The sequence below is a fragment of the Dermacentor silvarum genome, chromosome 4, assembly GCF_013339745.2.
Source record: "Dermacentor silvarum isolate Dsil-2018 chromosome 4, BIME_Dsil_1.4, whole genome shotgun sequence".
Taxonomy (NCBI): Eukaryota; Metazoa; Arthropoda; class Arachnida; order Ixodida; family Ixodidae; genus Dermacentor; species Dermacentor silvarum.
This window is the reverse complement of record NC_051157.2, coordinates 111601740-111615373: the sequence shown is the minus strand read 5'-3', so window position 1 is coordinate 111615373 and position 13634 is coordinate 111601740. Positions and strand designations below refer to the sequence as shown.

The 13634-nt window shown below is 41.9% G+C and overlaps 1 protein-coding gene across 1 annotated transcript in view; it reads left to right on the top strand.

Moving 5' to 3' along the window:
* Positions 1 to 13634, top strand: part of LOC119450499 (WD repeat-containing protein 35-like) — an 83718-nt gene that overhangs the window by 1307 nt on the left and 68777 nt on the right. Inside the window, exons 3-8 of the mRNA XM_049666519.1 lie at positions 690 to 764; positions 4411 to 4503; positions 4583 to 4684; positions 5680 to 5759; positions 9316 to 9396; positions 12008 to 12164. Of these exons, the coding sequence (XP_049522476.1) occupies positions 690 to 764; positions 4411 to 4503; positions 4583 to 4684; positions 5680 to 5759; positions 9316 to 9396; positions 12008 to 12164 (588 nt within the window). The remainder of the gene's footprint in view (positions 1 to 689; positions 765 to 4410; positions 4504 to 4582; positions 4685 to 5679; positions 5760 to 9315; positions 9397 to 12007; positions 12165 to 13634) is intronic.

Below are 13634 nucleotides of genomic sequence, written 5' to 3'. Positions count from 1 at the left end.
ATTTTCTTCTTTTGAATGAAAAAAAAAAAAGACAATTTGGTTTTTGTGTTCGCGTTTGCTCAGAAAGTTGCAAGTCTCAACCAGTACTTTCGTGGCAGGCACATTTGGTGCGCAGGCTTTAAAGACAATAAAACATTAACGTACATCATCATCTGTGTATGCAGTATTGTTGTCTTAATTGGCACTTCATGTCAAGTTTTAAAATACTTCTGCCCCATTTTCAGCAGTAATACTGTAAGAGTTGGAATCTAGTGACATGTAATATGACATGATTTGGTGAGCATTTTGTACTGCTTAGTAGTAACTTATTGGATTGTAGTGATCAGATTGCTACCAAAGTTGTGCACTGTTTCATCATGCACCAAATAAAGCATTCTTCTGTCTTGAGAATAGAGTAGGTGCTATGTATCAAAAGGGCCTATATTTGAACAGATGATAAATGAAATGTACCAAAGCTGGAAGTTCCCATCTTGCAGTATGGTATGGATTACCAAGATGAAGAGAACTTGGGATTTGTTGGTGAAGAGTTTTAATTTCTTGCACATGAGGATTTTGGAAAATAAGCTGGCATTTTAAAGGACTTGAGATAAAGAAATTTTAGCATGGCTCACTTTTCTAGTAGCATTGTTTAGTACATGTGACTTGTGCTTGCTTGAATAATTTGTTGCTATGCGCATACTAACATTCAGAAAAAGATGGGAAAGTCAGGGGCCTCGCAGCTCCGAGCAACCTGTCTATGAACCAGACACTGGAAGGACATAGTGGTAAGTTAAAAAGGAAAAAAATATATATTTGCACTTGTCATTCCGTTCTTCTTTTTCCTTCGTTTTTTTCATTTTTAATGTATGAACAAATGTACTTGTGCATTGTGAACACTTGTGCACAATTACCGCTTAGAAAATTTAAGCTGAAAAGTAACCAGCTGTTATGTTTGTTTAGAACAAGAATTTTCTAATTGAACTGCAATTGGGAATGGGAAATTGTGGTAGCACTGCTTAAAAGCAGTAAAGCAATATGGCTTATGTCAGGAATTTCTTTTTATGAATATGTAGTAAATTCGTAATCTACATAAAGTATGCATTGTCTTCTTACAGGTCTGGTGAGCTTTCTAAGGATTCATTTTTGGAAAAAATTATGTCAAGCTAGACCAATATATTAGTACATTGAAATTAACAGATGTGTAACCATTGAGATCTTTCATAAGTAAACAAGTGCTGCTTTCATAAGAAAAAAACTGACATCACCATTTCAGAAATATGCAGCTAACTCCCCCTGGTGTGTACCCCTGGCAACTATGTCAGGAGTACTAGTCAACGATAGACATGAATGAGCAGAAACATTGCACTCGAGAACCAATCGTGCGCGGCTCGATGGAACGGAACGCCTCCGTTCCATTTTGGAACGCGTACAAGATCGCGCCCCTAGTCAACGATAGACATGAATGAGCAGAAACATTGCACTCAAGAACTCGCACATAAAAAAAAAACTGATTCTTGGCCTCCTTTCTCAAATTTAATTGATATTTTATTGCATGTAACGCCTTTGGGCCTATCAGGTTAAAGGGACACTAAAGGCAAATACTAAGTCAATGGGAACTGTTGAAATACCTTTCTCGAAACCTCGCAACGCTTGTTTCTTGCAAAGAAAATACATAGTTTATGAGAAAATTGGCATCTTAAGGGTCCGAATACCTTTATGGCAATTCATATCTCCCACCACGCCAACCGGGGAGTGGGGACGTTGCATACACCATCACCTTTGCTGCCATCGGTGAGTAAAATGGCGCCTGACAGATGGCACTACAATGCTCCTCTGCAGCTGCTTTTGGTCAAGTAACTTAGGATCGTTAGGACATCCCGCAACAACACATGGAAGTGGAATTCACTGCTACTTGCAGTTTCTGCGAGTTTCACGAACCAGTAAAACAAGTGCAGCACTATGTGGTAACGGAACTATTGAAACGCGAAAGCGCAGGTGGTGGAGAGTCGAGCGAAAACGAAACCTTTCGACCAGCCGCGTCATTGTCAACGGTGTAATGTCAATGAGTTATTTTTTTATAAAAATGAAATAGAACTGGTCAAATGGCATTTTCTTTCGTCTTATAATACAACACAATGATGTTTTTATAACGAGTGGTTGAATACTAGTGACAGAATTTAAATGAGGAGTGCCTTCGTCATGGGGCAAGTACTTGATGTCCAGGGGGAGTCTCTAATCGTGTCCTGTATTTACCTCAGTTTCTCGATTACTAAGGCCTCCGTTCGCGATAATATTGACGCCTTATAGATACTCGAGCACTAATCCATCACTTTCGCTTGACTTAGTATATGCCTAAATAAGGTAAAGTAAATGTTTTCTGACAGAGGAACTCGCACTGGTAACACTAAGTGCAGTCTGTAAATTTCATTTCCTCTTTTCCTGCTGAATGTTCCCACATACAACATGAGTGGTATCAGCTCTAGGGAGTGTTCTCACCTTCCATTCAGCTCTAACCACAAAGTGTGAACTGTTTAATTGTCGGTTGTGTCAACAACACCTGTCACAAGGACCCTTTAATGATCGCCATTTCTCAAAACCTGCAGTGCAGTTGATAGATGGGTTGGTTTGTTTTGTTGCTACTTTGTTATCATGGCTTTTCAGGGACTCTTCTCACCAATGACTTTAGCACCATCCCTTTGCATCCTCTTATGCACAAAGAGAAGTGAAGTGTGGCCTCTGAGGTTGGCAGCATGCTTTAAAGGTATACTAAAGGCAAAATATTAAGTCAAGCTAACGTGACAGATTACTGCCCGAGAATGTATAAAGTGTCGATATTATCACGAACAAAGCTTCAGTAATCGAGAAATTGAAGTAAATGGAGGACACGATTAGAGACTACCCCAGGACATTCAAATACTAGCCCGATGCCGAAGGCACTCCTCATTATAATTATGTCACTAGTACTCAACCACTCATAATAAAAAAATTTGGAGGATGCTTAAGCTTCGCCTTTAAGAGTGGAACGCGATAGCATTCAAAGATCCCTGAATGCTTGTCAGGCTTCCCGGCAACTGCAGCTTTTTTTTTCTCCACCTTTGCCTCTGCGCGCCACTGCCGTTTAACGCTTCCGATGAGGCGAGCGCCATCTGGAGGGTGTTTCTGCAAGTAACCTACCCGGGCGCGCCACTGTATGAATGGTAGAAATGCTGGAATAGGGTTTGAGTTTCTTTGTAACAGAATTATGTTTTCTCACATATTCAAATTACAATCCGACGCTATCACGTCTGTAGGTTGTGGTTAAGTCATACTTTATGATTTTTCTGACGGATTTTACTTTTGAGAACTTCAATTAGCTCGCTAATGCCTTTGTGCCATGCGGAGGGCCTGCGTGGTCGGGGTGGTTCGAGATGATTTTCTCCGCCACGAACTCCGACGCCGGATTTTCTGCGACATGAGGCCCTTAACGCTCTCACGTTAAAATATCATTGTATTGAATTATACGACAAAATAAAATGCTACTTGTCCAGTTCTATTGGATTTTTAGAAAAAAAAAAGGACTCATTGACGTTACCCTTGACAACAACACGGGCGGTCGAAAGGTTTTGTTTTCTCTACTCTGCGCTGCCTGCACTTTCGCGTTTCAGTAGTTTTGTTATCGGGTAGTGCTGCGCTGGTTTTGCCGGTTCGCGAAACTCACACACACTGCAAGTAGCAGAGAATGCCATGTCCATGTGATGCCGCAGGATTCCTGAACGGTCCTCATCACTTGACCAAGAGCAGCTGCGATCGCAAATTCAATGCTCTGTCTTGACTCGGTTTCTCCATGGCTGTGTGTTTGCATTTGCATTTTGTGCAGAAAACTGTAGCGCCGTATGTCGGGCACCGTTTTACTCACCGCCGGCAGTAAAGGGCAGTGATGGCTTATGCAACATTACCGCTCCCCGCTCGGGGGCGGTCAATTTGAATTGTGCTAAAGGTATGCAGACCTTTCAGATGCAATTTTCTCGTAAACCAAGTCTCTTTTGGCACGGAACAAGTGCTGCAAGGTTTCTGGAATGGTATTTTGACAGTCCATGTAGACTTGGTATTTGCCTTTATTGTCCCTTGTAAGAACCGATCACCATGACCCCATTCTCAGAGGTCGTGGGTGACCAGAGGGAGACATGATACTTCGTGAGGGCTTCACCCTCACATCTGTCATGTAAACATAGATAGCGTACGTTTTCCTGCATTCACAGGTAGTTTAAACACCATGAAGAAAGGGCAGCTTTCAGTTTTCTTCCTGCCCAAACCTGGTAACGGTGCAGAAAAAGAATTCTTGGAAATTTCTGGATGGCTAATCAGTCAATCAAACTGAACTTAATGTCTGCCTTTGGTGTTCCCTTAGATAATGTAATAAGGGATGAGTAATGGCTGTGCATTACATTTCAGGAGTGGTGCAGGTTGTGGCTTGGAACTCACAGTTTCAGAAGCTAACATCTAGTGATCAGAATGGACTCATCATAGTATGGATGCTCTACAAAGGTTGGACTTGTTACATTATAAATATTTTACTTCAGAAATGCATGGCCATCACATTTATTTGAAATTTTTTGGCTTCCAGGATCATGGTATGAAGAAATGATCAACAACAGAAACAAGTCACTTGTTCGGGGCATGGCATGGAATGCTGATGGTCAGAAGATCTGCATTGTGTATGATGATGGTAACGCTGTTCACTCTATTAAACTTTCTGCTGAACAATTTTTCGTGCAGTTTGTGTGCAACTCATATCTTGCACGCAGACAGCACACAAATGTCTGCAAAAATGCGGTTATTGCTCATGCTGTCAGAGATGAGCCGCTACTTTTATTTCAAATGAACCACATTTATTGCTTTATGTATGAAGATTTGAAAACATAGTTGCTATCGCTTGATATCACCTTTGGCAAGGTGTTTGAAGCCAAGCTACAAAACTGAATAGCAGGCACGAGGAAAGACATTTCTTCTAAACTAATCTCGTGCCATTTGTTACTCTGCTGCATTTCAAATGCATCATAAAAATGAGTACAATACATTGTACACGGAAGGAAGCGATGAGAAATGGACTGATGTCAGTGTAGATAGATGATGAGTTTTCATGTGTCGCTCTGATCACTTCTCATCGACCACATGAGCATTTGATGTGTTGCACAATGTTGCTGTTAATTTGGAACTGTTGTCATATATGAAGAGGTTCTTCATTTTACTTTTCACTTTTCTGGATGTTTTTTTTCAGTTGGCACAGCTTCAAGGAAGCTTCTAAAAAAATTTCTAAAAAACACCTTCTAATGGCTGGGCATATTAGTTTAATATTCAAGACCGTCTTACATTTTTGTAAATAAAGTGTATTTGTTCTAGCACAGAAGCTCAGTTGACTGCTTTTCTTGCAAAATTCCTGAAACGTGTGATGAAACCAATGTCATTGCTGATGTCTGTTATCAGTGGAGAAAAAAATGTGCTGTAGCTGCAACTTGCATGTAATGTAAAGTAGAAGTGAAATGCCCTGACCAGTGCATCATAGATACAAAGCTATGCATGGCTTCAAATATTATAAAATTATAAGCCACTTTTGTTTGGCACAGTCCTAGTTTCCATCTCTCTGTATGCGTGGAAACTCAAGGTGATGTAAACCTTCCATTTTAAATAGCCTACATTTTCTTGTTCTCCCCCATCACGTAGGTGCTGTGATTGTTGGCTCGGTAGATGGGAACCGTATATGGGGCAAGGAACTGAAGAACCTTCATCTGCATTTGGTGGAAGTGAGTTCACAATAGTTTTAGAATACCTGCTATATATACTATTGCTTGCAAATTTGCGTCAGATTGGCTTCATATGTACACACATGCATGCACGCACACACAGAGCTTATGCTTTTTTCTGAAAAGCTTATTACGTCCTTGTTTCAGCCAGAGCCCAGCCTTTCTCAAGATTGACTGAAACTTGACTGATACTTTCAACTTTTTAAAATAACCCTTTGGCACAGGCATCCGGCCTACTTATTCATAAAGATAAGGTTGGTCGCAGGAACCTAATAAAGAGGCCCTGAAACACATTTCTTTGAATCCTCAAAAAACACCTTCAAATGAGTGTAATTCCCAGGAATATATTGCCGAAAGAATTTTTAAAAAACATGTAGTAGAGCGCAAATACTTAGAGCGCGTTATTTACCTTTTCCATTCACCCTCAACACGCTTCGTTGCGAAGGAGTGGAGGAGCACTGGTTTCAATAGAGTAGTGATACCCCGCCTAAAGGGTTACGGCAAGTGGGCTCGTCACGGCACCTCGCAGCGCCGCACTATTTGCGCTACAGTGCTACCTGTGGCTACGTGCAACTGTAAGTGCACAACAGGGCTAGAGTGTGTACTCGCGTGCTCCACCCTGGCCGTGCTATGTGCCCCGAACCGGCTTTGTCCTGCATGTGTAGTAGGCAAATCAAGATCGCGCACTTTGTAGCACTCAATGCGAGACTCAATACGAAGCACGTCTAGCCAGGAGCAGCCAGGAGTGAGTGTGCACTGGCATGCATTCTTCATTGCAAGGCACAGCAGGCATAGCATACGTGTGTTGTGGGCTTAAGTTTTGCATAGTTCGAGGCTAGTTGAGTGTTCCAGACTAATCTAAATATGCGAGAGCAGACGGCTACGACACCGATAAGCGGCGTGGCCAAGGTTTCATTCTTATACCCCTGTCACGCGGGACAACTTAAGTGCACTTTGAGCGAGTGCACTTCGCCCTGAGTGTCATTCGCACGCTGTCACATGGACACGCGTAGTGACACTTGCTGCAAAGCGCACTCGCTGGTGAGTGCATTCGCAACTCACTTCGCTCCGCCGAAGTGTGTAGTCTCGGCAGCAGGGGCACAGAAATGATTAAACTAATAACAAAAGCCGAGTCGGTAGTCTTTTTTAACTATTGTTTTCTTTATTAGGAATACTAATACGTATTAAAACGTACTTTACAACAAAAATTACTAGTTGACTATTCTCGCTCTCAGGCTGTTGACAGCCACAGCCGCCGGGGGCATGCCAGAGCACATGCCGTGCCATTGGCCGTGCAATGGCTGCGTCCGCCGCGAGCAACGTTAGCCGCGAGCGCCTCATTCAGGATCAAATAAGTGCTGCCAAAAGACGCTCCAATCGCCTGTCACTACTTTTCGTGCCATCTGCAACGAAATCCACCATTTTGAATGCGCTTGCCTTGGATACGACGCCGTCTTGTCTTGGCTCGTGATGATCGATGGCGCTAATGCAATTGCAATGTTTCATTTCATTTCCACCTATATTTTATTCTAAATGCTGTTCATATATATAATATGTTATTACTTAGCAAGTATTGCCTAAAATAACAAATATATGTTGTGCTACTGACTCACCCATCGTCAGCACCATCATTTTCAAAGTGCACTTCTCTTCCTCGTGTAGCAGCGCACCGCCAAAGTGACACTCAGTGCGTCAAAGTGCACTTGCTCAAAATGACACTAAATTTGCTCAGACGAGGCTGAGCATGAGCAGGCGATAGGGGGCTCACGCTTCTTGATTGGTGTCAGCTATTGGCCAGTAGCAGCCGTGTTTGGGAATCTGCTGTATGAAGAAATATGGCAGCCGCCAGCAGACTTGAAAAGGGAGAGGAGAAGGCTTTTTTTGAAAAGAGAGTGTTTGAGAAAAAGGTGATTTTGCGCTCTGCTTGTGAGACCTGCGCGCCGTGCACGAGTGCAGAATTTGGCCGAGATGTTCAGAGCAGCGTATGCTATCGGCGGAATGTGCGTTTTCACCTAGCTCAAGGGGTGGTTCAGGGGCCCTTTAAGGTAAAATAAATGTAAAAATGTAGGCACCTACAGATATGCCCTTTATTAAGGGGGGGGGCTAACCTTCCATAAACGTTCCACCTTCCACGGTTCATCAACTCCAGCACAAGCACATGTTAGCACCATGCCGTCTACCTGCAATGTTTCCCACTGTCTCAAATGGAGCCATTCAAGAACCAGGCAATCAGAAATGAAAGAACAGTGAACTTGCATTCAGCACTCGTAACTTTACCCAATGCACATGATGCTGTCCACACGACACTTTTCTTATGTACTTCCCACAATCGTCCATTTCTGGTGATAACATAGGCCTAGCACTGCTCTGACCATTGACAAATCGAGTAAATGAAAAGTATTGGAATAGAACCATTTTATTATCTCGGCCCTGCAGCAGGTTAACAGAGAAACACCTGGATCTCACGCTTAAACCTATGTATGGCACGTAAGCAGTGTACATTATTTTACATTGGGAGTGCATTTCATATATGTGCCGAGATAGGTATGGGTGTAGCAGAATTCAGTAATGTGGAAAATTGGGCTAGTTGGTGATTAATTGGCACTAGTTGGCTAGTGCGCTGCTACACCAATACGGTAGCAGAATTAAGCATGTCTTTTCAGAAGCCTCATTTGTGCTTAATTGTGGCAGAAAAGCATCAGTTGCAATCATTTCTGTGTCTTCACTGGTTCTTGAACATACCGAAAAATGGAAGCCTGGCGTTCAGTAACCTCAAGGAGACGTTAATTACTGCTGAAAAAAAAAATGCAGAGAGAAACAAAAACAGCTACACTAGCAGTGTTTCATCATTTATCTCTTTGTGTTTTGTCTTTTTAGTAGTAACTACATTCTTTAGTAAACAGCAACTAAGCCAACAAGAACTTGACTTATCATCGCTGCTGCTTTCCTATTTTTGTGAAGCTGTATATAATATTGAACCTAGTTTTATTATTCTGTGCTTTGGCCAGTATTTTAACTATTAAAAACTTGCTTTTACGTTGTCACATTCTCTATGAAGGAGAACAATGCTAAAATGTCATTAGTATTTTTTTTTTTTACTGCATTTCACATTTTCATGTATTCCAGCCTTCACTTGCTTTTAGTTATTGTTACATTGTACTGTCGTGAATTGTGCACACACTGTTTGATTGCTTTTGCCTTGTAATTTCTTTTGGGACATGTCAAGCTACCTATGTAGCTTTTAGCCCAAAATGACCATCCAGCATTTATACTGGAAAATAAAATTGATTCGATTGATTGAAGTTCTGCTGTAGTTCAGTAACCGTAAAGCATCTGTTGTCAATGCTCCGCTTTGCCTAGATACTATAGAAAGCTGCATGCTCGACCAGGATATACAGTTAACATGAAGGGTACATTTGTTAACTTTATATAGAAAAAGCCTCATCATGTTATTGGCTCACTTCCAGCCAATAGTTACTACTATTTCAGATTTTTAGATATTTTTGTTCTTTTTTATGCAACATACGCTGATATGCACCACTTTTATTTCCTCTAGTGGTCTCCCGATGGAAAGTTCTTGTTGTTTGGAATGCAGAATGGCGAAGTTCATGTTTACGAACAAGGCGGCAATCCTGTGGCAAGTATACTTCATATGCAGCTATATCTGGCTGTGATTGTCAATCATTTTGTATTATATTACGCCTGAAGCACAGGCCACGTCGAGGCTCTAGCTCCCAAGTAACCAGTGATGCATCACAATTGTGGGAGGGTATGCGAGGAGGATTGAAGCATTGAAAACACTGCAATCCAACCTACTCATTTTATGCTGTGGAGTGCAGGCTACAGATATTGCCAGTTCATTCAAAAGGTTCATTCAAAGGTGATGCAAGGCGAGTCTGAAAAAAAAAAAAGTGATTACGCTGTTCTCTGTTGCCATTAGTTGAGCTAATTGAGGTGTTATGTCTTTCGTAAAATGGGCTAGAAAGTGGAGGTACTAGCATTCTTTTTATTCAAACTTGCTTGGAGATTATTGGTAATTATGGTTGGGCTTTGCTGTCACTTGTTTCCTGATGAAAGCAGGTGAACATGCTTGGCATATGTGATGTTGCACAGAAGTAGTGAAGGTACGCAGTTGTAGTGCAGATATGGTAGTTATATACTGCTCTCTGATATGGCAGCAATTCACAAATGGGAGTTGTGTTAGACCAAGATTTCAGTATTTCATCTCCTCTTACTTGGTAGGGTTTTAGAATCGAAGAGTGTAACTGGAAGGTTTTTGAAGTTTGCTTTGTTACACGAATGCTAATAATGTATTTGCACTTAAAGGGAGGTGGCACAGGCTCTACAGCGTCTAGAAGGCAGTATAGTTCCCCGTGCCTTAAGACCGGGCTTGCCAACGTGGTTTGTTGTTGCTGCAACTTATCCAGTGAGAAAATCAGAGGGAGTGCTAGACAGAGCTGCCCAGATAAGGCTGACGATAATGTTATTGTAATATTTGTCATGGTGGAAAGGAGGACTTTTTTGTGTACTTCATTACAATATATACGTAATACTGTCAAGTTATCTATCTACACCGCTTTTCTTCTTTTTTTTCTTCACCACTCTTGCTTCACACAAGCAAATTAGACTGTTATTTTGAGGCTATGGTTTGTGTTATCCTAAGGATAACAAAGCCATGATTCCAACCAAAAAAGAAAGAAAAATTTCTCTCTTTTTATTTTATCTTTTGTTTATTATCAAGTGTAGTGGTGGTAGATCTGCTGTTACCAAGCTGCCACTGGAGGTTAACTTTTTGCAAATTCAATTTGTCTAAGTAACGCATTAGCAGGCTCTAGATTCAAGTGTTATTTATTGGCAATACATTGCGGTACATTTTACAAAGTATTTAATATGAACATTCAAAGAAATGTTAAGAAATGCTTATCATATTTAGGATAATTAGTGCCTTTGTAAGAAAAAATTTGAATCTTTATTTTATGAAGACACCTCATTACCAATATCGATGTCCTCTGAATCACACTTCATAAAAGGTTCTTGGATTTCGCATTGTTAAAAAAATGTGCGGGCCTTTTGTGCCAGTCTACCATGTCAGAAAACAAGAGACGTGAGCAACACCGACCGATAAGCTTTGCCGCACCATCTGTCGTGCAAAAACAAACCGTGCCATGCAGTTTTACTTTGTTGAACTCCTGTATAGATGGTTCAACCAGTATATGGATGTTTTTTGTTTGCGAGTTACCTCGGGAAAGGCATGGAGTGTACAGAAAGTGCGCCATGGCTTTATTTGGGCGCGGCCAGGGGTCTGCATCGGCACCCAGACGAGTATAATGCAATTGGTGCGAATCATTTTGTTGCCGCTCACTGATCACATGCCTGCCAAGGTTTTGGTGGAGGAAAGAGCCAGCAATAGTGCCTCGGATGCCACCCACAATTATGGAAGTGCTTCTCTCCCCAGTCCATGCAGTGGTTGACCTCTGCAAGGTTTGTCAGATAGTCCAAACTGAAAGCAAAGATTGCAGTTAGCCATGCTGAGGCCATTACTCTGAAAAGTTGGCAAGAAACCCTTGATGGCTTCTATCAGACAAAAAAACAAAGGGTTTTCTCAAGGGGCCCGTCTGCATTTTCTCATGTGTCCAGATAATAAAGTAGAAAAAGTGGATGCAACAAGTGATTGTCATTTCCCACTGATCTTATTGTAATCAGGTTGAAAACTATGATTTCTGCCATCGGTGGTGTGATTCGCACCATCAGGGTGTGATTTTGTTCACATTGCTTCCGTATACTGTATTTTTCTATGTTCCTTGGAATCCTGACTCCACCCACCCACATTCGTCTCTTTCTATCGATATCTTTTAAATATTGTGATAGTACGTCTGAGTGTACTAGTATTCTGAAGTTGGGTTCTTTTATGTCGTCAGCTGCCTTTGCAAGAGCAAACTTTGCGACAAGTTCTGTGATCACTGCAGTATTGTTTGTCAATGAATTGGCCAGCTACTCCTTGAGAAATTGTGGTTTACTTTTTGCGTAATTTAATTTTATGTAATTTGCCTTAAGTGTATGGGCAATCCCACGGTGTAAGCTGAGTGTCTGGTCAACCCCCCCCTTCCACACACACACACATTTTTAACATGGAGATAGTCCCTCATTGCCACGTATGTACTGCATGTGATGTTGTGTTGGTCGACATTGAAACCCTCGACAGGGGTTTGAAATTAATGAAGTTCCTCTTCTGTTATTCCCATGTGCAGTCGAAGATTCCGCTGCCACTTTTGCACGGTTCTGGTGGGACCAAGCTGATCGGGGTGCACTGGTACAGCAGGTGTATGCCTGAACCAGGCTGTCCTGTTCTGGCCATAGGCTACGATAATGGGAAAGTTCAACTGATGAGCAACGAAAGTGACGACTGTGAGTGTTAGTCCTGTCTTTGAGTGCGGGGCTTCTCTTTATTTATTGCGACTCAGAAGCCCAGGTGCGCACTGAAGTTGCAGAATGTCTTCTAACAATTATTTTGGGGCCAAGCACACCATCACCATTCATTTCGTTTCACTCCACGTTTAAACCAGGGGTATTTCAGTGGATAAAAAGTGGGTACACGATGGAAAGCACAAAGTGAAAACAAAATGATAGAACAGCGGTGCAAATTATTAATTTATTTATGGTACACAAATCTTCTGACGATGCATTGTGCGCTATTAGGGACACTAGTGGAGGAGTTCAAATTAGTTTTTGCACAGATATAAAACGAGATTTATTTTTTTCGAAGTAACAACTAGAGAAACAACCTCGTGCCATATTCGGAACAATGCTCCGTATATAATGGAAGAATTTCTTTTTGTCCCCCTTAGGCCTTCAGTACTCAACTAAGCCAAACACTAGATGACATAGCATTGCAGGAAAGCCAGCCTGTCTGTGTTGTAAGGAGAGTACAAATGCACATGACCACCTCCAAGGAAAGGGGATCAGAATGAAAGGGAAGGGGTACCATGGAAGATACTAACAGCACTACATGGATGAGAGAAGGAGCACGAGTGCTCAGGGCGGGTGCTGGACATTCAACTGATTTTACTGCAATGGGAAAGGGTAAAACAGCATACGGTAGTTCAGCGGGTTCATGAAACACTGGTAGGTTGAGCAGTCAGCGAGAACAGGAAAGCAGAGATCATATTTTGTAACAATTAATTTAATTTTACATTCTCATTGTTCGTTTCACTGAGTGGCTGATCCTGGCGATAACGGTGGTCTGGCCTCATTCGAGCCAATGACGAAGGGGGAAAAAAATTGGTAACGGAATAGGTGGTTATGAGATATGGCCCTAGGACATGAAAAACTGTTTGACTGTGCGTGTGGAGCAGTTTACCGTGGCCACAGTTAGACGGCGCAAAAGATATGGCAGCATGCTTCCTCCACTTACTGCCAGCCATGCACACTATTGTTTGTTTTTTATTCCGTCTTGCATAATAGTGCAAGATCCTCAACACCCTCAACCAAGGTGCAGCCTCTTGCGTGCACAGAGCGCAGGAGAGAGCTGGAGTTGGCAGTATTGGTATAGTGCATTAGTGAGACGGCAGTGGTACTGTGTGGGCATAGCTGCCGGTTTGGCAGTGGGACCAGTTTGCTACGTTGCCAGGAAGCCACCAGCTTGTGGGAGTTTCGAACTGCTGCATCAAACTATACTTCATTTCACATGTAGCAGGTAGCATTACGAAGGCCTGAGAGACTTCTCTCACTGCTTGCATTCGTGTCCAAGAATAGTGTTTGAAAAATTAAAGAAACATATAGGTGTGCATCATGTAATTCGACTGAAACACTGTCTCTTACTTTTATGTAGCAAAATATGACACCTTTATGACATGGAAGGTGCTTCAGATTCTAAAC